The sequence below is a fragment of the Carya illinoinensis genome, chromosome 1 (assembly GCF_018687715.1).
Source record: "Carya illinoinensis cultivar Pawnee chromosome 1, C.illinoinensisPawnee_v1, whole genome shotgun sequence".
NCBI lineage: Eukaryota > Viridiplantae > Streptophyta > Magnoliopsida > Fagales > Juglandaceae > Carya > Carya illinoinensis.
In genome coordinates, this window is record NC_056752.1 from 43,724,149 (window position 1) to 43,749,372 (window position 25,224).

A 25,224-nucleotide genomic window follows, 5' to 3' on the forward strand; every position below is an offset into this window, starting at 1 on the left:
AAATTATTGAAATGAATTAACGAATTAAGTCAAATTATAATATCTTTCCATTATAAAATAAGATTTACATGATTTTCTTTTGTAAGTTTCGTTAAAATTTGGTAAATGTGAGATTTGATAGAGAAATGGGCCTATATGCTCCAAGGGCATAATGGTAGTTGTGAAAACCGATCATTCGGTTTCGATTTTGGTCCAAAACCAAAACTGAAACCGAACCGACATCATCAAAAGTGGATGAATTTTGACTGAAACCAACCGTTTAAAGGGGAGAAAACCGTCTACATTGGTCTCGGCGTCACTCCAGTTGGTTCGTTGGCGTCTTCGATGGCGATGGAAGCTGTTTTCAGGGACGCCGCAGTGGCTGTTGTCTGGGTGAGAGATGACGCCGAGAGTGGTGAGAGGTGCGATTTGAGAGTGAGAGAAAGAGGCCCTCCGTCCTGCCATGGCTTGCGTGCGCCGTGAGAGAGAGAGAGAGAGAGAGAGAGAGAGAGAGAGAGAGAGAGAGAGAGAGAGAGAGAGAGAGAGAGAGAGAGAGAGAGAGAGAGAGAGAGAGAGGCGTTTGAGAATGAAGAAGGAGAGAAGAAGAATGAATCGAGGAAGAAGAAGGACTCAAGGGATTTTAAACCCTAGAATGAAACGGCACCGTTTGGCTTAAGCCAAACGGCACCGTTTCATTTAATTTTTTTTTTTTAAACTTCAGATATTAAACGACGTCGTTTCACTTATTTAAGTGAAACGGCGTTGTTTAAGTAAGGAATAAATAAATTTAAAAAAAAAAAGGTTATTAAGTCGGCCGATTCAGCGGTTTGAACCAAGGTCAAACCGTTGCCGAACCGATATTCAGTAGTTTTGAATAAATTATACCATATGCCGACTAGTTCACCAGCGGTTCCTGACGTGGTCGGTTCGTTCCTGTCGGTGGCGGCCGGTGGCGTCGGTTTCTGTACACCCCTAGATAGTTGCTTGCAATTGCCATCACCTAATCCATTGAGCAAACGAAGGTCTCCCTTAGGGCGGTAAATGAACTGATCTTGTTCAATACTCATTCAATTAAACTCAAATCGAATTCGACTCATGAAAAAAAATCGTTCGTAACGACAAATACTTACTCGATTAGTAAATGACACGTACCTAACTAAAATATTGATTAATAATATAAGCATAATATCTTTTATAATTAAATATATAGTAAATAGTATATAACCTAATTACTTATACCTATATATTGAATGTACTCCATTGCTATTTTATAATTTGTACATTAATTAGTCTGTAAAATTTAATAATTTCATATTCTAATATCTAAAAACGATAAATAAAATGTTGATATATACTATCATCATTTATATGTATTGATAACATATGTAGGCATATAATATAAACTAGTTATATATTAATTATTTATAAATTTTTACGTTTTTCTAATTTGATGAAGAGTCTACTTATTAGTTGTAAAGACTTTATTAAATTTAGATTTTTTATTTCTATAATTAATTATTAAATTTTATTCAAAAAATAAAAAATAAACAACTCTTGACTCTTTTTTTTTTTTGAAAGGAACTCGGACTCAACTCAACTAACTCAAACTCGTTGAGCCGAGTTTGTTTTTGAATCCAGCTCAAACTCACGTGAAAAACTTAGTTTACTGAGCCAAGTTCTAACAAATATTGGATAAAAGTCTCAGACTCAGGTTTGAGCTCAAGTTTTTTTAGTCAAGCCGAGCTCAACAATCTAAAGACCGGATCGGCTCGATTACTTACAGCCGACTCTCCCTCTTGGATAATGCAACGCAAAACCCTAAGATTTATCAAAATTAAAACTGGGGTCAGCATGCTTGGCTACATTTTACCCATTGTCCGGGCTGAGCCAAGTTGAAAACTTTGGCTGCAAACCTTTGAAGTTCCAAAAAGAATTGAACAAGGAAATGGAGAATTTATATACATATGGCATTACATGCAGTATGATTACATGCCAAATAACGGAAAATCTCAGCCCTTTTACAGCAATTGAGGGCATTGAACTGCAAGTGGTGCCACAGACATCAAAAAAGGGAAGATTGCTGCAGCCACTGCCGGATCAGTTTCTCCTCTTGCTGTCTTTGAATTGCATAACACTTAACATGCCATGGCCGAGCGCCAGCTACTTCTGACTGACTAGCTATGGGTTACACAACATGTGATCAAGGGCTACCACATTATGAACATACGGGCACGCTTCCTATGGAGATCGATGTGCCAAAATTTCTGTGCTTACCATCGGCCATATTGGTTAGTTGGAACCCTTGATTAGGAAGCTGGTTGATGAGAAGAGTTTCCAGTTGGCAAGCCAGACTCTTCCCTGGGACTATGAAATAAAGGAAAGACGCATTTTGCATTGCTTCCTTCGAACGATGAGCACGGACTCGGCCCTCAAGATCATCCGTCTACAGGAACAGTTTTAGGAAAAGTCAATATAGCATTGCTGGTGATAGTCATGACACAGCACCATGTGCAGCAAATAAAAAACAATAAAAACAGATATCAAATCCATTTATCAGCTAAACCGAAATAGCCCTCATGTAAGACATGTTGTAGTTTTGTGTGATTAATCCTCTTTAAAGAAGTTTCGGGATAACTTTCTGAATGTGACTCGTACTTTTTTTTATAGGAATGAATGTGACTCATACTTGACAATAAAAAACAAAGAATGTCGAAAGAAAAATACCTCTCCAACATATATTTTCTTATCCGGTCTAAGCATCACATAGACACTGGAAGCACCTATTGTTGATGGAGGAGGCCGTTCCCTAGCACCGATTAGGACACAATGTACCTCTGCAAGATCTGATACGTTTGTCTTCTTGTAGAACTCATTAAGCTTCTCCTGACATATTACCCTGATGGCATTCTCAACTTCTTTTTGTAAAACTTGCATTGGGTTTGCTAACTCTGCACTATTATAGGTAGCTACTTCAAGAGTCCCACTTGATTGAAAATGGGATTCATCAAAACCATTGGCACTCGTGCTAGAACATAAGTCTGGTTTTGTAACACTTTGTTCCGAAAGAACTTTTGCATAAACTGAAAGGTAGAGGCCTTCCGCTCTTTGGATGATTGTTTCAGGAATTCCCTCCTTCTTAGCTGTTTCAAATGCAAGGCTTTCTCTACATATCCCTTCTATCAACTTCCAAGTTGGTTTTGTTTTCCCATCAACATATACTGTTCCCATTGCTTTGTAAACAGTGTTCTTGGTAATGAGTGGCAAAGTAAATATTCCATGCAAGTGAGTGGATACAATACCAAGGCAGCCAATTTTATCTAGAGTTTCAATGATGCTACCAGCAATACAAGTCCCTTTTGCTGTTTCTGTTCCTCGGCAAATTTCATCTATAAGCACCAGGCTTCTTTTAGTTGTTCCAGCAATAATGGACTGAATTTCTGACATTTCTACCTGAGATATTAAAAGCAAATATGATGAATAGGTTATTGAGAGTGCTTATGTTATTATGACTAAAAAAATGACCTGAGGTTTGAAAGCTAGAATGAAAGTTCATGAAATTACACAAACCGAAAAGAATTATAGCATACGAGAGGTTTAGGGAACAAGCATGTCTCTAATCATAGAACTCCATAAAATGAGGTATGAAATTGAAGCTCACAAGAAAATGCTTTCAGGGAAAAAAATAAAATAAAATAAAATTACATCATCTGATTTTAAATGACTCTCATGCCAAAAAGAGCTATGGACCAACAACATGATTGTGTACGTTAACCACCAGGGATTTCTCAGTATTAAAGGATGATAGGAACTGATATTCCATAATACCCAATGTTTTGAATACCGTACTGGATGTTATACCGGTCAAGACACTGAAACGAAATATTTCGGTATTGGTACCGTTTCGGGATAGTCGATATATAAATAAATTATATATATAAATATATATAAATTATATTTCAAAATAATAGTCTATATATGAATAAATTATACATGAATATATATGTATATATAAATTATAAATAGTCTGGTATGAATTGGAGGTCAAAAAATGAGATTATAGCTTAAAAAAATGAAAAAAAAAAAAAGATAAAGGGCCAAAATACCGGCTGGTACAGCCGGTACGCAGGCTGGTACAGGCCGGTACAAAACAGGTATCATACCAGTACCGGCCTAGTGACCAGTACAGAATGTACCCGCCATACCAGCCGGTATGGTACGGTACCAAAAACATTGATAATACCTCAAACAGAAGTAGTTTAAAACAATTAGCAACTGTTGGGCTGGAGCATATTGATGGTTCATGTATTACTTTCAAAAAATTCATAAAAGATCATTTCAAACAGTCTATTTCGTATTTATGTCTTAATAAACAGTTCAAGGACATCTTAGAGGGTATGTTTGATGCTTCAAAATAACAAATCATGAAGCTCTTCAGTGTTGATTTTAAGGGAAAGTTCAAAACTCCTTGTTATTCCTTATGCTTTGAGATTGTATCTTAGACCTCCCATCTTATAATGAGCTCGCACCTGATTCCTGAGCATATCCAGCTTGATTCTTCATTTAAAGGGAGAATACAAGGGATACAACTAACCAGCAAAAAGAAAAAAAAAATCAAGAAAATGCTGGAAGCTAAAGATAAGAAAACATATATGTGCAGCCATCCAGTTAAGGGTTTTAAATCTAATGGCTAAAACAAGACTCCATTGCCCAACATCATATCTATGAGTACCTAATATATAGAAAGAAATAAGTAGTGTCTAACCTGAAATGAACTTTTACCATCAGCAGGACTATCATAAGATTTCATGTGAAGCATGATCGAGTCAAATTGAGGAATCAAGGCCGAATGTGCAGGCACCATAAATCCACATATTCCAAGTAATGCAGCAGCACAAATTGATCGAAGCAAACTTGATTTACCACCCCCATTTGGTCCTGTCAAAAGAAACAATGATTGCATATCAACTGTATTATGTACAGCACTGCCTTCTGCTACATTAAACCAATAGGGAGATAGACCGGTTATTTTCATCCCATATGCTCCATTTAATGGCTTCACATCCTGCATTCAACACATCGACAAGTGAGACACCACTAGTAAGAATGAAATGATGATGGTTTCAATGATATTACTTGGCAGATGTAGTAATTCTAGCACAAAAGATTCTGAAGTAACCCGGACAATTGAACAATATGTCAAAACATGTAAACCAATGAGGCAAAGGTTATTAAATTTGCAGCACATAATTTTTTATACGAGAAGTATTTTTTTTTTGTAAGTATACAAGGAAAAGTATCTAAAACAAAGCAACATTTAAAATAGCCAATAAGTTTCAAGTATGAAAATAACAAATAAGTAAAACATATCCAATCTTCCTCTAGCTCAAACATCTTCTCAGCATAAGTCAGCTCATGATTTTCCTTATCAAATAGCGTCGATGTAGTAGAACATTCAGTGAAACTCTCTCCTTTAAGTTCTAGCTTAGTTGTTACTAACTGCCCTAACTTTGTGAATAAATTGTAATTTCACTAGATATGAAACATAAATTATCAGAAGATAGCATGATATCATTCAATGCAGGATCTAGATAGGACAAGGCACCATTTCCTTTAAAGATAAACATTTTTTTTTGATAAGTTCCTTTAAAAATAAACATACAGAATAAATAAATAACCTACAATATTAGCATGGGCAAGCAGGCAAGACAGCAGTTTCACAACTCTCTAAAGGTGCAACTGCATATTTAGGCCTCGTTTGGTTACATAGATGAGATGAGATGAGATGAAAGTTGAATAAAATATTGTTAGAATATAATTTTTTAATGTTATTTTCGTTTTGGGATTTGAAAAAGTTGAATTGTTTATATTTTGTGTGGAAGTTTGGGAAAGTTGTAATGATTCGATGAAATGAGATGAGAAGAGAATGGCTTGTGTAACCAAATGAGGCCTTAGTATCAATCAGCACAAAGAAATGGCAAATAGGAATACTATCACTAAAAGGGATGCTAGAATATTCAGCCAACAATATGTTTTTTTGTTGAAAACAACCTTGGGCCCATTGCACCCTGCCAGAATGGGGAAAACCCATTTCCTTCTTCTCCCTTCACTGCAAAATATCAATCAATCAAAGTTAAAATATAGTCAGCAATATTAACAAAATACCGGTGTTAATTAAAAACATGATATTACATCAAGAGCTATATATTTCACAATGGTGTCAGGACACAAAAGACCAATAAATGCAAATTTATACAACTCAGTTTTTTTATAAGTAGATTTATACAACTCAATTAAAACCTAAGTATAGAAATAAGAGGTGATTTACATATACTCTTCCGTGTTCTATTGATGCCTGCACGGTTCACAGAACAAGTTAACCATTTAGATGGTTCTCATATCATGCAAAAGTTAGTTTTCGAGCCAACTCTATTCAAACCTAGTAGAAAAGCAAGGTAACAAACAACATACATATGTCCACACCCTAATTATCGTAACTCATCAGAGCATAAAGTCCACAGTCAAAAGGAAAAAAAAATAGGCATCTATTGTTACCGATATGCATCTATTGTTGCAAAAGCTTGTTAAAGATAGGCGAACCCAACCTCACATGAGCAAATAATGCCTTTGCAATCACAAGCAACATGGAAGCAAAGACAAGGATATTGATTTTAGATTGTAATTCAGAAGAAAGTCCCCTCAATAATTCCAAGACCTTTACTTTTGCCTTGGCGCCTGCCTCATGGTACCTGAAACAAAAAGAGAGACGTTATCAGTCGTAAATCATATAATTAATAGCACTAGCAAGTATTCTAATGTGAGAATCAGTATAACAACAGCCATGGCTTTATGTGGATAACAGCACCTAGTTAAGGCATCCTCCACCTTCATTGTGGTAAACCATTCCTCTCCAACCTTTCGACCTCTTGAATCTGCAGCAGGTTTAAGCCTTTTAATTTGTTCTTCACCAGGAGTCCCAGCCCATACAGATGGTGCAAAACGTTTGCCCTTGAACCAAACAGCTTCATGTTCTCGAGCATATAAAATTTCTCCCTTTGGACCTCCAAATGGGGCTGTGGTTGCCTTTATTCTAAAAATTATAGGAAGGAAATCTTCAGTAACCTGCGAATAATTGCCCACATACAAAACCGTAGACATTTACCACATACAGTTAGAAATGCATAAATGTCACTTAAAAGGTTCAACAAAGGGGCTCATAAGAATATTGACACAGAACTTCCAGATGTGCAGGCTATGATGAGAAAAGGACGTTTGCAATTCATTTCTTTTATAATAATTAAGGTAATATCATTCAAAGCACAGTGGGAGGGCAACCCTAGTATGCAGGAGATATGTAATAGGAAATACCCAAGCAGGACATATATAAAAGGAAACACCCAATTAGCTGGGATAAAGAAAATGAACATAATTCCATAAATGTATTCTATTGATTTTAAAACATAGGTGGCACTGAAAACAGCATGCATAGTACACCAATTTTTTTTTTTTTTTTTTTTTTTAAATTTTTTTTTTTATAAGAAGATATTTTATTGATATAAAGATAAGTATAGCCAAGTAGACCAGAAGTATACACGAGAATACACCAATTTAGGAACTAGACATGCATAGTGTAGCAATTGCGACTTTGGATGAGAACTTGCTAGGCTGCTAATCAAACCTGTCATGGCTTTGTAAGAAGACCTGCAACCTGGACAACTAGACATGCAAATTTATGTAGAATTTGTACAATTTATGAGTATCTAATCTGAATGGATGGCCATATCTGGAAGCTGTATCCATGGTTCCATTGTCTCGGACACTGATACTAACATGGATATGACATTTCCTAAACCTACATTAAAAAACAAAAATCCTTTTTTTTTTTAATACTTAGCTATATAGTGGGTGAGGAATATATATGAAACTTCTTTCTGAGTACAACCATAACAAAAATATAAGGATAAATGTAAGGAGTTATTACATAAATTCGACCCTTTTAATTTTAACTTCATCTCATTCGGGTCATGTAGATTAAAAATGCATGCAATATTAATTTACAATAGCTACACCCTGCAAGATAAAATAAAAAACAAACAAAAGAATAGATGGACCATTAAGAAAATGCAACATCAAGATCAATGATTTTCTAGAAATTACTGACTTTCATGGTAAAACAAAAAGGTATACAATAATGACAAGCATATTTTGAGTCCTCAAGACCTACTGCTAAAGTTAAGGCATCAGCTGCCCTCTGCACATCAGTAAATTCCTCTTCTATATGTCTCCTCTTCACACGACCTTTCCAAGAAGACTCCATATCCTCGAAAAAGTCACTGGGAATGACGGAAGAGGAGCTGATTTTTTGATCGCTTTCGCCATCCAGAGAGATCATTTCACCAATTCTATATGAAGCCCCTTCACACTCAGAAACCTGGAAGAGGACAAGGCCAATTAAGATTATGGGCCATGAGGTAGGCAGAAGAAAAAAAGAAAATACATGTTGATAGCATCATCTTTAATCACTAAATCAAAGTTTTTTTTACAAGTAAATCGCTAAATCAAAGTTAAACTGCTTATGGAATTAGCGCATGTAATATAGAATTAAAAATATTACAGGCTTCAAAATTTATATCTTATGTTGAAATGAACAACTAGAACAATGACCAATATCAGACCAAATCTGAGAAATCCCAAAAGCTATAATAAACATAAAATACAAAATAATGGTGGAAACAGGGAGGCTTCACATTTTTAAGGTAAGATTACAATTAGGCTGGGCTCAGGTTTGCATAAGCTCAGCCACGATGAAAGTTTCTGGTTCCAGGTCAGCAGTGTGAATTGAGTTACTACAGAACTCTGAGCTGCATTAGTTTTGAGCCACGGCTAGCCTGAGATTGTATTACTATAGGAATCAATAGGGATTAATGTGCAAAACAGCCTGATCATAACTCAAATCAACTGTAAAGCCCTAAATCATGACTCAAAACCAATTGTAAAGCCTTAGTTTGAAGCCTTCAATGATATGCGCTACCACTTGAAAGAAGAATAACAATATCCTAAACTAAAAAGCAAAAGTTGAGTCTTAAAAAATGTAGCTTGAACAATGGCTTCACACTCATGGCAGTGACACCAAATATATATATATATATATATTTTTTTCACTATAGCATTCTTACAACAGTTCACGAGATAACAAAGCAACAACACAATGATTCATTGATTAGAAGCGACGTGCAATTTGTCAATTTTGAGGTTCCTTGATCATTCATCAATGCTTCCGCATTTTCATACTATATGAATTACTATATCATTGTTTTTTGCCTAATAGAATTAAATTGTACGAAAATAATCCAAACAGCCAAATGACACCACTTACCAATGTCTCAAAGTCAATTTTTAACCCAGTTGCCACCCATGTCGGATCCATCAACAATTTCAGAATTTCTTTGAGCTCAGAATTTTTGTACATGTTCAATATTTCATCAAGTACATTTTTAATTCTACAAAACTCAATATGATTGGCCTCCCTCTGTTCAAGTAGCTTTACAAGCTGCACGGCATACAGAGACAGAGACAAACCACAAATCAGACAATTCAAACATAAAATTACACTGTACATTCACATGCACACATAGGCACATTGTGCAAAGAAAAATGCTAGATAGTAGAGAGAGAACAATTGATGATTATACATTTAATTGTAAATTATTAAGTAGATATGAGAGTAGGCAAGAAGGTTGCAACAAAAAGAGAGTAGAAAATAAATTTTCACAAAAGGTCTAAAGAAAACAAAATAGGTTTCTTTCAAAATAGCGGCTTACAATTACCTCACATCAGACTGCAGTTCATGATAAGGAACCACAGGCAAAAGAAATCAATACTATATTCCCAATCAAAATATTAAAAAGGTACCAAGTACCAATACTTTCCTGGAACTCACACCACCTATTGCATCTATCATTTAATTCTCCTTTTTAAATGAAAAGATAATTCAATGCTAGAGTTTTTTTCTTTGATCAGTAAATAAAAATTTTACTGATGAGGAATAGGCATAGCCCAAGTACATGGGTCATATACAAGAGCAACACCTACAAATGATTGACTAAGGATACAAGGAATTTGTGAATACTCAAGCCATTGGAATCTATTACAATCAACCAATGGAGTAAAATGTTATAAATAAAAACTCTAAACTCATCCATTGACTGCTCGCAATCTTCAAAGCTTCTTGAGTTCCTCTCCCTCCAACGAAACCACCATAGACAAATGGCTACCATCTTCCAAATTGCTGAGATTTGTGGATTGCCACACAAACCTCTCCAATTTGGTAGAAAGTCAATTACCCTTCTCGGCATCACCCAAGCTAGACCCAATATAACAAAGAATTCATTCCATAAACTCAGAGCAACTTCTCTAATGCTAGAATTTTGATTCTCATACTTCAGAAAAAAGGGTTTAATTCCCTTAATATGTTACTCAAGTTGTCAATATGGTCAACCAAGGTATTAGAACTGTTGGAGCAAGGAATGACATTGACTGGTAAAGAAGAGGTTATCAGGTCTACGCTTTTGGCGAGGTATAACATAATCTAAATATCCACCTTGTGTTGCTGAGCAACTGAAACTTGAAATGGCAATGGCATGCCACATTGTTATCTATTATTATTTCTTTTACCAAAGGGAGTCTTTTATTTTTTATTCTTTTCAAAATAAAACCAGAGATTAAGGTCTTTGAAAACAGATGATGGTGACAAATTCAACAGCAACTGTTTTTGGATAAGTAAATTAGAAAGTTGGAGTTCAGGCATTTTAAAAACTGTTTTATCCTAATTTTGACATTCCTTTTTATCATTGTAACCAAAATTGTTGGTATCAATGAAACTGTTTCATCGTAACCTTAGTTTCTTTAGTTCTTGTCTGCAATGTGAAACCTGAAGACTTTCTTTCCAGTTATTGCCCAATCTTTTAAGTGTACACATAAGGAATGCAATCATCCACTACATGATAAAACATATGGTTGTGCTTTCTAGTGATATTAACAAGCACAATGAGCACAAATTTAGTTGCAATAACATGAAACCAATTCATAAAGCAATTGGAAGACAACCTTTGCAGATGAAACACAGGTAAACTCAGGAATCGAGCATGTTACGTTGCTCATAAGTTTGCAAGTTTCTGTCCAAACAAATACAACTTAGAGAATATTCAAGTAAAGTATAAATAACATACAGAACTACGTTGGGAATAAAATTAACTTATTGCATGTCAAGTAAAACTCAAACAAAAGTTTAGTATAAAAGAAAAACAAGGAAAATTTCAGAGTGATATTTCAAACAACCATACTTGTATGTAAAAACCCACATGAAGTTTATCCAACATTAGTAGTTTCCCCTCTTGCATGTCTTTTCACTTTGAAACAGCTTCTGTGACTTGCTGTTATTACTTGTTAGGGGAATAAAGAATTCAGTAAATAGCAAACTAGATTCTGGAACATGTCAACCTAAGTATGCCAAAGAAAGAATTTAAGCCATGCCTATTACTATAGACTCACTGTAAATGAGCTTTGATCCTCATCATCCTCACACACCACAATTATTTTTATTTATTTTTTGCTTTCTTTTTTTTAAACTAATTGAATTCTTCTACTCATCATCCACACACCACATATTTGGTAAGAGAAAAAAAAAAAATTTAAAAATTGTGGTATGTGGTGTGTGGGGATGATGAGTAGAATTTTTCGCCATTAATAATCCAGTAAGCCATTAATATGAGAAGGTGGATTCTGACTATCATCATCACCTATTTGTTTCAAAAGAAGGGCACTGTCCCTAAGCTATAAATGAAACTTAGTAGAACTTGCAGGTTTAAGATGTCAATAAAAAGGAATTTTAATCTCTGAAAAATGGCTATCGGTTTTGTAATCATTTTAATTTAAACCAGACCAAACCATTCCCCTCTTCACACTGGTTATCTGAAAAGAAAATCTTCTCTGGCATCAGAATCATTATTATCTTACTTGGACACAATTCCTGGAAGTGAATAATTTAATTAAAGTCTCTTCACCACTTGGGTATGGTTCAAGGGTTAAAAGGGTTTGGGTGGGGTTTGGATAGATCTTAGGTTCCAAACTTCAAATATTACCGAGACTGAAGGAGATCCTGAGATTATCGATCATGGAAAGAATTTATCCTAAATCTACAATGCAGTATCTTATATGCTCAAGTTGGATTATAGCTTTTAACTCTCAAAATAAACATAAACAGAAGTAAAAGAAACAAAACCTGATCATATTATCGCCATATCATAGAGAGAATGTAACGTATGGGTCCAAAATCAGGGCTTAGAAAGATCATGATCATGAGCATGATCATCATCATCATCACCACGATTATCATCATCATCATCCACTGTTTTGAGAAAGTGATTGCATTTGATTGGGTCTCTTCCACTGTCTACACCCGTATATCCCTCTGTTTGTTTTCACAAGTTTGAATGGTTTCCTAACTGGAAACCAATTCACACCTCAAAAACCCTAGTATAAATCCTCTCTTCCCCACAACAGTCCCTCTATTGAACAGAATTCCCACGGCCAGAAACCTACCCACCCATGTGAAAACAAAATTCTTTTTCTACACAGCAAAGCTACTTAGGGCTGATTTGGATTCAGAAATGAGATGAGATGGTTTTAGATGAAAGATGAAATTTGAATAAAATATTGTTAGAGTATTATTTTTTAATATTATTATTGTTGGTTGAATTGGGATTTAAAAAAATTGAATTGTTTATTATATTTTGTATGGAAATTTGGGAAAGTTGTAATGATAAGATGAGATGAGATGCTTTCCGAATCCAAACGAGGCCTTAGTTTTTCCCACAAAAACCAAGCACCTACCTAGCCGGAAACAGCACAACGACAGTAAGCCCTCTTCTTTTCCCCCGCCTTTTTCCCTCTCCCTCTCTATCGGCAGTGACTCATTGGCCCATATATTTCGTTCTACCACCATCGACCATTGCAAAGGACGTCGGAGCACCACCCAGACTGCCCAGACAGCAGACATTGTCGACCCAGCCACCTGAACCAGACACACATCCCTCCTCCCTCGGTAAGCCACGTCGACCACTCCCTCCTCTACCTTACCGATTCTTAGTGTAAAGTACCAAACTAATTTCTCCTCTTCCTATGTCGCACCAGTGGGGTGCTACCCGCATATGCAGGGGCGGGGGCACCCCTTCCCCGCACCCCGCCCCCGCATATGCGGGGGGATAGAAATTCCACCCGCACCCCGCCCCAGTGCCGGGGGGGCTGGGCGAACACCGCATCTGCCCCGCCCCCCGCCCACTTCAAGAACACCATGTTCTATTGGGCTTAAAAATAATTTTTGGGTCTAAAAATAATACTTTTTGACCCAAATTATTATATAATTAAATTGTAAATTAAAATTTATATATATAATAATAATTTAAAACTAATAACATAAAAATTATGTTATTAATTTTTAAATTTGTTAGACTTGTTCACAAGATTGCAAATGGCAAGGGCACCCTAGGCCACCTTATATAGAACTCCAATACCATACAAGAGTCTCACTTGAGCAATTTGGGACTTACTGTAATATATATTTATATATATACAATTTGTAAAATATAAATATATATTTATAAATATAAAATAAAGTGCGGGGCAGGGTTGAGCCCTGCACGCCCCCCGCCCCCGCCCCCGCCCCCGCTTAGTGTATTGCATGCGGGGCGGGGGATCCCGCCTCGGCATGTGCGGTGCGGGATAACCCGTCCGCCCATGCGGAGGCGGGGCGGATGGGGGAGGGGTAGCCGGAGGCGGGCCCCCGCTGCCCACCCCTATGCACCACCATGTTTAGAGGGAGCCTCCAATTGCACCGCCGTGACTCCCAACCAGCCTCCTAGACCCACCGTCGCAGTTGGTTCTCCTCTCTCTAGGTGAGCATCGCACGATCCTCCTCTCCCATAAGCCTCTGTGCTTCTCTTCTTTCATTTCTTTTGTTTCAGCCTTTCCCAAAAAGCCCATGCATTATAATGGGTTTTACATAAATGCCCTTAAAACCATTGTTATGTAGGCTTCCACAAATCCTCTAGAAGAAATTTTTTTAGTGTAATTACGTTTTTGCCTACAGTGTCTATGACAGATTTTATGTTTTAAACCTGTTCAGTACGTGGGCTGATCTCTCATGTGGGCTTGATGTTTAAATTGGGCTGGCTGTATTTTACAGCAACTGTTTTATTGACTTTAAGTGGACTGATTTTCCTTAATTGGGCTGGGCTGGAATTTAAGTTAGACCAAAGTTTACTTGAATAAATATAAGCCCATAGACTTACTTTTATCGGAAAATATTTAAGGGCTTTAGTATATATTACTAAGTATTAAATTATGATTAAACCTATTTTGTAAATTGAGTTTCAGCAGCTTACCTAACAAATTTGTATTAAGCCTAAATAATGCTACTTAGTATATTTGAAAGATTGGATATTATGATTTTAGTAATTATATGATATTAGTAATTATTGAATTCAGGATATAGCTGAATATTTTAGTTCACGATATGTGTTAAATTGGGTAGAACGCTACAACACGTTTTCTAGAAATTTAGTAACGTCTAGTACCTCGTATAGGTAATGAGCTATGAAGAAGGATTCAAGAAGCAACGCTAAAAGGTAAGTAGCATGCATGATCATAACTTTGTGTGTGCTGTACATGTTCTGATTTTGCATGAAAAATGTGATGTTACCTACGCTACGCTACGAGCCAATTCAAGGTTAGCCCCTTTTCACAACCTCGATGAATTATAATGATATGATTGTGAATAAGACTATGGATGTTATGCTAATATAGATTGTTGTTGGATGGATGAGATGTTATGAAAATCACATGTATGCCATGTAATGTTTAGATCATGTTATGCCATGCATGTGCTATGCTATGTTGTGTAAGACTCATGTTAATATATCATGTTTAATGTTATGCCATGCAAAAGAGTATGCCATGCCATGTAAATTCATGAAGTCAAACATGTTCTTATGCATTATGAAAGTTAGTAAAAAAAACACATGAATGACAAGCAAACTTTAAGATTGGCCTTATGTTATGGGTGGATGTGTAAGCCACAGACTCAAGCATGGTCAACCACACGAAAGTTATGATGTTTTGAGGTGACACGAACCCAAGCGTGTTTCACCACAAGTTATGATATGAGTGCCACAGACTCAAGCGTGGTTTACTATATGTTATGTGATAACACGGACCCAAGCATGTTTCACTAAATGTTATGATACGTTAGATAGTGCCACGAACTCGAACGTGGTTTACCATATGCTATGTGATAATACAAACCCAAGCGTGTTTCACTATATGTTATGATACGTTGAACGGTGCCACGGACCCAAGCGTAGTTTACCCAATGTTACGATATGTTATATATTTATTCGCTTTTCTTATCAAAAAAACAATATGTTATATACAGTCAACAGCAATTGGACCAATGCACACATGTTATGATGGCCACTGAGTAAGTGAAAGACAAGATGAATAATATATGTACGAATTATAGGAAATGCATGGAGTCAGTCATTCATGCATACACGTTACATGTATTGCCATGATTATGTTTGATTCCGCTTATGTTACTAATGAATGAAATATATATGATGTGAATGTATGATGATATATGTAAATTTTCAAAATTAAGCCTAATGTTAAACTAAGGTGCCGTTTGGAGTTGAGATGAGATAAGTTGATATGAAAGTTGAAAGTTAAATAAAATATTGTTAAAATATTTTTTTTTAATATTATTATTGTTTTGAGATTTGAAAAAGTTAAATTATTTATTATATTTTGTGTGAAAATTTGAAAAAGTTGTAATGATGAGATGAGATAAAACACATGTTGTATCCAAACGAGGCCTAAGTTAAGTTTACAGTATGATGTGCTATTACTGAGTCTTTGACTCATTTGTTTGTTTCTCCACTTTTATGTTTTAATGTCCCAGATGATGATTTGGTGGAAACAAAGCAGGAGTGCCAGGAATAGAATAAATTTCCGGAGACTTAGTATGATTTAGACATTTAAGAAGTGTTGGTATCACATAGAACTAGTTATGTCATTTCTTTTATTTCTTAGCTTTTATCTTCTTCTTCTTTTTTTGTAAGTATTTCTCAGCTTTTATCTTATGAAAGAATGTCACGCTACATGAGTTTTACGATCCAATAGATGAGGTATTTTATGAGACTGAATCTCTTTACTGGGCATTATGTCAAGAATGAACATAACATTCCTGACCTACGAGAAGAGGTGTTACGGAGAACAACAAAGAATTAAGACAGAGCTACTTTAACTCATATTAAGTCACAGGTTTCACGTTATATAAATGTACATCACAACTCACCTTGAATTGCAGATGCAATCTCATAAGCAGGAGGATTAAGAAGAAGATCTCTAATATACCTGCAAAATGAACAGATTAATAGAACTTAGAACAAAGAGTCAACTCCACCAGGATGCAGAATGCAGGAAACAAAGCTAGAAGCACAATTTTACTGTCATATGAATATGTGAATATCAACTATGGAACTTTGGAAGTGGGGGTAAGTTTTACTGACCAAGAAATGTTACCATAACAGAAACTCAAGGCCAAAATAAAAATAAAGCAATCAATAACTCAGCAATTGCACTAAGAAGATAAGCATATAGATGTTAGCATTTAAACGCATAGGGAACAACATTTATGCCCTTATTACAATATCAAGAGTAGGGGTGTACAGAAACCAATGCCACCGGCCACCTCCGACGGGAACCGACCGGCCACGTCAGGAACCAGCCGGAACTGCCTGTGAACCGGTAGGCGGACGGTAGATATTTTTCAAAACCGACCAACGTCAGTTCGGCAGCGGTTTGACCCTGGTTCAAACCGCTGAACCGGCCGACTTAATAAGGTATATAATTTTTTATTTATATCTTACTTAAACGACGCCGTTTCACTTGAATAATTGAAACACCGTCGTTTAATATCTGAAGTTTAAAAAAAAAACTTAATGAAACGGTGCCAAATGGTGCCGTTTCATTCTAGGGTTTAAAGTCCCCCGGGGGACCCTTCTTCTTCCTCGATTTTCTTCTCTCGTTTCGTTTGTTCATCAGACGCCGCCTCTCTCTCTCTCTCTCTCTCTCTCTCTCTCTCTCTCTCTCTCTCTCTCTCTCTCTCTCTCTCTCTCTCTCTCTCTCTCTCTCTCTCTCTCTCTCTCTCTCTCACGACGCACGCAGCCATGGCAGGGCGGAGGGCCTCTCTCTCTCACTCTCAAATTGCAGTTTCGCACCTCTCGGCTCTTGGCGTCATCTCTCACGGTCTCACCCAGTCGGCATTCACTGCGGCGTCATCGCCTGAAAATAGGCTCCGTCGCCACCGAAGACGCCGACCAGAGTGACGCCGAGACCGATGTAGACGGTTTTCTCCCCTTTAAACGGCCGGTTTCGGTCGAGATTTATCCTCTTTCAATGATATCGGTTCGGTTTCGATTTTGGTCCAAAACCGAAACCGAATGATCGGTTTTCACCCCTTGTCAAGAGCACTCCTTAAGAGTAGATATCACAATAAGTTACTTAAAAATCATTCCCAAAAAAACAAGATTATGCACTTAAGGGAAAAATTAGTAATCAATGCGTCCATAAATCAAGTAATCTAACAAATAACTCTCCTTAGTATCTCCCCACATCAAGGACTTCTTTCTTCCCAGTAGACCAATATTTAACAAGAAAAAAAAATTATAAAACATGCTTCAATTAAACCATATGATGGAACAAAGAAACCATTCGCTGATACTGACAATTAGGCTAGCCAAATAGAAAATTGTTTTTTTTCTTTTTGGATGGTAGATTGGAAGAGGTAAAGCTTGTTGACCTTACCTATAAATATGTCCAAATGCAGCTAGGTCAATAGGATGCTCAAATCCCTCACAAGGATGGCTCTTTGGTGCTCTATTTAACTCTAAAATAAGCACAAAGGAGCAGCTTACCAATCTGTCCAAACTAATACTGAAATTTCCGCTTGAGCTAAAAAGCACCTCAAATAGTGACTCACAGATAACACTCGGAGTGCCCACAAATAAGTTCAATTCTAGGCACAAAATATCCATAGCACTTCTTAAAACTTCCCAACCCACAACTCAAAAAAAAAAAAAAGATCCCAATCAACCAAAGTAATAAATATGTTTTTTAAACATTTTTTTTTATTGGCACTGGGTGTCCAGGAATAGCATCCCGACTAATCCCGGTGGTGCACAGGCCCTCGACAATGATTTTCGCGTACGTGCACCTTGGGTAATTCAATAGGAAAATCTCCCAATCCGATGGCTCCTAGAGATTGTTTGCACCCAAGGAGATTTGAGCCTTAGACTTGGAAGAAGCATAGCCCCAAGCGCAAGGTCTTTACCACTTGAGCCAAACCCCTAATGTTTTCTAAACACTAAGCAAATTGGTCAAAAACTCAATACAACTCAATCAACTACTAATTAAAGATTAGATCCCAAATAACTATGAAGCACAACTCTAAATTATAAACACAAATTTGGCCAGAAGAAGCCATGCCAAGGAAACTGAGTTTGGAAGCATCTTATCCTATGGAATGTTGAGATCCAAATTATCTCAAAATTGTGAAGTTGACGAAATCAACTGCATGGTTCAATAATGTAAAATGGGAATTTTCACTCGTCATAATTAAAATTACTGAATCTCATCAACAAGATCACAGTCAAATTAGATTCAATGTGAAATAAATGTTACATATATGGGGCTCTTGAGTACAACTTGATTATCTCCAAAACCCATTCCATTTGCCGTAAAGTGGTACATCAAGATTTTACCCCCCATTACCTCTTTCATTTTTACTAAAAGTAGCCGCAACAGGGGAACGAGATCACAACTACCACTACTCTAATATTTCTTTCATGACAAGGAACCCTGGAGCCTGTGCAAACGCAACAGGGGAAAAGGAACCCTCGGTCAAATCTCATACACGTGTCACGTGTCCATCTCACACGGATTAGGTAAATCATCGGTTTTTTTTTTTTTTTATCGGTTATCAAGTTTTATTCATAATAATAGACAAAGCCCAATCATCAGCTTTTTACCAATGGGATGTGGCTCCGACAAATTGTTTACACCCAAGGGTTTGAACTTTAGACCGGGGAGGAGCACTAAGACTAAGGTCCTTACCACTTGAGCCAACCCCAAGAGGTTAACTGTCCCTACTCTAATATTACTTGCACAAAATCATATAACGAGACAACAAAATTTCATTAATGCAAAGGATTGAGAAAAGAATTAATATATCCCAATAATTAGATGATATTTTAATAAAATCAAAAGATTAATACAAACTGTAAACAATTCTGACTCACAGTACAGGTAGACCACTGCAATTAGATGGAAGCAGCACTTTCAACAAACATGGTATTCCATCAGTTGGTATGGCGCCTGGAAGATGCAACACAAGAACAAAGATGATTTGATAAGACTTAACTTCGGGAGAAAAAAGAACTAAAATTTGAGAACCATCTGGAAGTAAACTAACCAATTTGTGTTGCTGTTCCTAGGGTTAAAGGCTGTGGCCTATTTTCTGAAGACACGGTGACATTCCTAAATGTAACCTCATCATCGAGACCATAAAGCTCCTTTACCTACAAATTTAAGATAAAATAAATATGAATTATTATCAAACAATACGAGTAAATAAAAAGACCGATAAGAACGAAATTAATAGCAAACAAACCTTAAGTAAAAGGTCATTCACAGGATTTCCCTCAAACCATTCAAATTGTCTCGCACTACATTCTCCCCACAATAGGCCTCCCTCACCAAATTCTCCCCAACGGCAAGTGCCTGTCATCAATGGAAATGTAGAAAAGATAAATGTACCCTGTGCATTCTCCCCTTTTTCAGGGAAATAAATTCCCTTGCGAAAACATTTTTCTGGGAAAGCAAAAACAACCTTAGCCTGCACCTCATAAGCGTGTCTTTTGTTTTTAAAATCATTTATCAAATCCTCTTTTTGATAGGTAAATCATTTATCAAATCATCAACATAACTAATGGGAGTAGTGGCCAATGAGAATGCTTCTGTTATTATTCTTAAGCATTTGTTACACAATATGTAGCCATTCAATAATCAGTCAAAAGGCTTATGCCGCATTCCTTAAAGCCCATCCCATCTTCTCACTATTTTTCTGCCCTGCTTTGTGCGTTCACTCTTTCACCTCATTAAAAACAGAATATTTATAATCTCCTAAACTTAAACTTCAGTAACCCACTACAAATAATGAGATTAAAATGATGAGAAAATATACATCAGGCAACATTGTGGCTGTTCAAATTTTTTGAAGAAAACGGAAAACATTAGGGGGGTTAATGAGTGAAAAAGAGATGGAGTAAAAAGGATAACAAAACCTGAAGAATTGTTTCGCAAAGATGCATGCAGAAATAAATGGTGGCATCGACAAGTACGAAGCTTGGTAACTATGGCCTCTTCAGTCAAACCATCTTCAGATGAATATGTCTTCATGGTCTCTAGGACTAAATTTATGCAATAACCACTTGCAGAACGGGATATTCCTGCAATCACAATATATACTGCATTAGTACAAAGAAGTCAATCAAAGCAGTCAAACTAGAGTAGTATTAATGGAGAAAACTAAAGTCTTAAAGCATGGAGCAACTGAATAAAAATCACAATAAACCAGTAGTCAGAGTAATTTGCATATTGGTGTCAACTACAGATAATTCTTCTCCAATATTCATGAACGGCCAATTTCAATGAAAATAAAGGTTGTTCAACAAACCAATTTTGATCATTGATAGGGGAAACATAAAAGAGAAATTACTCCCACTCAGGCATATTGAGGCTGTAAGATTGAAAAGAAAGGGAAAAAGACAAAAATGAAACCAAGGTTGGCAGAAACAAACCAAGTTGCAGAGAAACGAAATTGGACTTGAATACAAAATCTTTTTTCTCTTTTAGACAGGTAAGATAAATTTTAAATTAAAATGAATGAAATAGGATTTGCCCATGACTTTCCACTAGCTAGCTGGATTAATTATGTCACAAAGAAGAGAACAGTGCACGAGAGAAAACCCTAAGGTTTGCATCCCGCCACCACCCATCACCTACCTCCGACCGGCGAGTGACACTTCAATTCCGTCACAGACGGGGCAGACGGGCCCCGGCGTCCTCCTTGAGGGCTGTCCAGCAACAATCCTCCCGCTGGTGAGATGGTTTTGCCGTTTTTCCCTTTTTTTTCCTTTCTCAAAGGTGACATCAATCGTCGCCTAGGCCTCTGCCTCCACCACAGCCACAAACTTCACCGACGGACTCCAATGACTCCTTTGAGGGGCCTCCGATGTCAATCCTCCTCGGGCGACCGGAAACAACAGTTAAGGGATATCTCTGTGGGCACCTCTATTTTGGCATCTCTATTTTGCATTTCTTGTGCTCATCGTGGCTAAGATGATGAAGCGGGAGCAATAGGGTACCTCTGATTTGGAATTGGGGATCTGACGATGACGACGCGCGATGCTGATTTGTCTCAGTTGGAAGGTGAGAGGTGGTTGAAGGTGGAATCAAAAACTTCCATTTTTATGAAAGAGGGAGGACATAGTTTTCGTATCTCTGAATGTGGCAAAAGGATAGCTAAGTTCATGTGTTTAGGTGGGACGGTAGCTTCATGGTTGGCTAAGGGGATTGAGGATTGTTTAGAACTTAGCTGTCATGGAGGTTTCTTCAAAGAGCTAAGGATGGGTAATGTAGTATTTATCATTCAACATCATGTTAATGCAAGAGGCAACTTTCAGCAAATCTTAGAATTTCGGAATGGAAGGAAGAAAGGTTTGTTGATGATTCCGGAAGGCACAAATGGCATTGGATGGAAAGGCTTTCTGCAGTCCATTCAAAGTTTTACTAGGTCCAAAGTGGGAAAGTGTTCCTCAGTCAAGGGTGCTTCGTACGCTGCAATGTTAAGATCACATGTGGGTAGTCCAGTCTAGATCAGCTCCGCGGTAGAAGGAAAGGATAAGGCATTTGTTGGAGACAAAGGCCGTTATGTGACATTGGGAAAAATTGAGAGGGTCATGTGGGACATCAAAACTCAATTGACGGGAGTTATGGAGTATGTGAGAGATTTGATGATTAAAGTGGATAAGGGGTTGGACCTAGTAGTGGGTTTTGGTGGTGGGTCGAAAAAGGACAAGGGAGGGCTGGGGTAGATCCTATGGGTTCGAAGGCCTCAAGTGCATCAGCAAAGGGCGTTTCAACACCGTCACAGATAGTGTCATTTGTCCATGCAAGTCACTCAGGACATCAGCAACATGTCATCCATACCTCCCGAGGGAGCAACAGGCCCACAGTCACCAGTTGCAAATGGGGTTGGTACTTTGGAAGAAACAGTCGAGCCTCTTTTTACAAATGGGGTAACTGAAGGTAGTGCTTCTCCTACCTGTTTTATTCCTGAGGGAGCAGTAGGGTCTGACAAAGTGGAACTACAAGGATAGTCGGGGGGTGAAGCAAATATCAGCAATGTCATCATCGATGAAGGGGAGAAACCTTTTATGGTGATAGAAACAATGCACAGCAACCATTTAGCTGTCGAGGAGACTTGGGATTTGAACGCAGGATATGGTGGGAAGGAAATTATGGGTTTATTGTTGGTGCCTTGTGTGGAGGAAGGCTTAGAGTTGGGAGTGCAGTTGAGTACTATGTCTAGGGATAATGTTGCTCCCCTGGTTTCTCTTCCTCTGTTAAATGATATAGCGGATTCACCATCAGATTGGGTTCTTAATAAAGTTAATGGGTTTAAGCAAATCGTAGAGATTTCAAATGATGCATATGAAGACCAAATTAAAAGCTCTATTCACTACGATTGAGGCGAGCCACATGCTTGAAACCAAATCAAGTTTCAAAAAAAGCAGGGAGTTAAAGCGTCTTTCATGGGCAATTAACTACGACAATAAGGGAGGTAGTTCAAGTCGAGGGAAGACTAAGGTCTCATTTGATTACACAATTAAGATGAGATGAGATATTCTGTTGAAAGTTAAAATAAAATATTATTATAATATAATTGTTTACTATTAATTTTGTTTTCAGATTTGAAAAAATTGAATTGTTTATTATATTTTATATAGGAATTTGAAAAAGTTGTAATGATGAGATAGTTTAGGTTTGGGTAAACAAACAAGGCCCAAAGGGAGGGCATTATGAAGATGGTCTTGTAGAGGGATTTGAATTAGTTGTATGGGTAACGAGGGGTTGGGGTTGGGGAGGTGTGTTCCATTCCAATTCAGGTTTGGTGTATTTTGATTAGTTTTCACGGGCTTTTGGGTCATTCAAGGCACTCTAGTATGGGCTAGGTGTTTTCTAGCATACACCTAGTATACTTGGTTACTCCTATTGATATATATAATATCAGTTCCTCTTCTGAGCAGTCATGCCGTTCTCAACACTTAAGCGGCAACCAATAAGAGCCCGACATGTCAGAGATCCTCATCCTAATTCCATGAACCACACCACAGGAGATAGCAAAATCAGATTTGTAAAAACAGAGAGAAAATCGTTCCGGTGGTTCTCTCAACGTCGCAGCCTCCAGTTCAGACCGGCGTGACCTGCAGGAAAATATACTCTTGTGCCATTTGAGTTTTCTTTCATATATTATGTTAAAGTTGACTCCTTTTTAGTTTAGTTGAAAGTAGAGTAATCGTAACCCATTCTGGGAAACAATTAGTAGTCCGAATTAATTAGGGAATAGTGTGATTATTTGATCGATGAGTGGAGAAAGAAGGAAGCAGAGAAGCGTAGAGTTCTGCCGTTTTCAACAACTGTTCATGCCGTGACTTGACGCCCTCTCTCCCGCCTCACGCTCAACGCCTTTGTAGTAGCTTCTTATTTACCAAGCTCTCGTCTTTCTGCAAGCGCAAACCCACCCAGTTGTGCACTTTCTTCTCACTGCAACACCATCGTTATCTCTCTCTGCCTCTTCTTCATTTCTTTCTTTTCCTAAAAATTGAAACTCACAACGAATCAATCGTTCTCTCAGACTACAAGTGGGAATTTTTTATGGGTTTTACTAGATATGTGGATGTGTATGCTTTGTGAAGCGGAATAATTTGGTTGATCCGACAAGCTTTATCGCCTTACGACGATCAGCCATTCCATAACGGCGAGTACGTACTCGCCGAAGCTCTTCCCCAATTCCAGGTACTCGTTGCCGTTGAATGAGTTCGCAGCTCGATTCTGGCAATTCCTCGGGTATCCGCCGCGGAAATGTCAGCACAGCTGGCGATGGGTGTTCTAGTTCTACAGGTGCTTGTTCTTGAGGGAGAGGATGGAGGAGAGGTCGTGGGAGGGAAGGAGGGGGTAAGGGGCTAGGGCTCGAGGGATGGGTTCCTGAGAGAGAGGGGAGAGGAGAGGTCACGAGAGGGAAGGAGGGGGTGAGGGCTAGGGCTCGAGGGAGAGGGGAGAGGGAGGTCACGGGAGGGAGGAAGTTGAGAATTTTGTATGCATTGCGGTCACATTGTATGAAAATAAGGTGTCTATGTGTCATGTTTTTATTAGATGCCGTTTTTGAAATGAGACCGGCGTGACCTGCAGGAAGATATTCTCATATAATATTTTTACTTACCAAAAATATATAGGATTTCTTGTGCACGAAAAGATTATGAAGTTCATCCAAAGTATGCTCCTATCTTTTCAAAGCTACTACCATTCATTTCAAGTCATAAACACACATAAGACATAAGGGAATCATTCCACAACCCGCAGCCACCTAAGGCTACCTTGGAGACCATTCCAACAAGCTATAAGAGATCCACCATCATCTTACGCATCACCCATGCAATTCCAATCCTACTAAATATCTCATCCCATAGCACCCTTGCCACCTCACATTGCAATAATAAATGATCCACAAATTCACCGTTCCTTTTACACGTAGCGCCAATCCATAACAATAATTCCACACTTTCTCAAATTGTCCATAGTCAAGATTTTCTCCAGCTATAATTCAACTCAGTACTGTTTGATAGATTATGTATTTAATTAAAGATGTATTTATGAATGCATGTAAACATACACGTAGAAAGGGGAATGTTGTTAACAAAATAAAACTGCTGCATATGACAACAGCATTTGGGAACAAATAACTGAGGATACTAGAAACATATTTTACTTATATGCAATAAAACAGATTAG

The 25,224-nt window shown here is 37.5% G+C and overlaps 1 protein-coding gene across 4 annotated transcripts in view; it reads right to left on the reverse strand.

Moving 5' to 3' along the window:
* Window positions 1-1,912: 1,912 nt before the first annotated feature.
* Window positions 1,913-25,224, reverse strand: part of LOC122276326 (DNA mismatch repair protein MSH1, mitochondrial) — a 29,541-nt gene continuing 6,229 nt past the window's right edge. For 2 of the 4 annotated variants that reach the window (XM_043085964.1, XM_043085956.1), the window contains exons 9-22: window positions 20,436-20,600; window positions 19,763-19,872; window positions 19,565-19,670; window positions 19,392-19,467; window positions 16,388-16,446; window positions 11,083-11,150; window positions 9,353-9,526; window positions 8,201-8,407; window positions 6,842-7,098; window positions 6,582-6,725; window positions 6,028-6,085; window positions 4,742-5,041; window positions 2,704-3,429; window positions 1,913-2,422 (exon numbers count right to left, since the gene is read on the reverse strand). In XM_043085964.1, coding sequence (XP_042941898.1) covers window positions 2,195-2,422; window positions 2,704-3,429; window positions 4,742-5,041; window positions 6,028-6,085; window positions 6,582-6,725; window positions 6,842-7,098; window positions 8,201-8,407; window positions 9,353-9,526; window positions 11,083-11,150; window positions 16,388-16,446; window positions 19,392-19,467; window positions 19,565-19,670; window positions 19,763-19,872; window positions 20,436-20,600 — 2,678 coding nt within the window. In that variant the 3' untranslated portion in view covers window positions 1,913-2,194. Of the gene's footprint in view, window positions 2,423-2,703; window positions 3,430-4,741; window positions 5,042-6,027; window positions 6,086-6,581; window positions 6,726-6,841; window positions 7,099-8,200; window positions 8,408-9,352; window positions 9,527-11,082; window positions 11,151-16,387; window positions 16,447-19,391; window positions 19,468-19,564; window positions 19,671-19,762; window positions 19,873-20,435; window positions 20,601-21,156; window positions 23,117-25,224 lie in introns of those variants that run through there. The other 2 variants (XM_043085972.1, XM_043085979.1) reach the window with 2 other exon arrangements.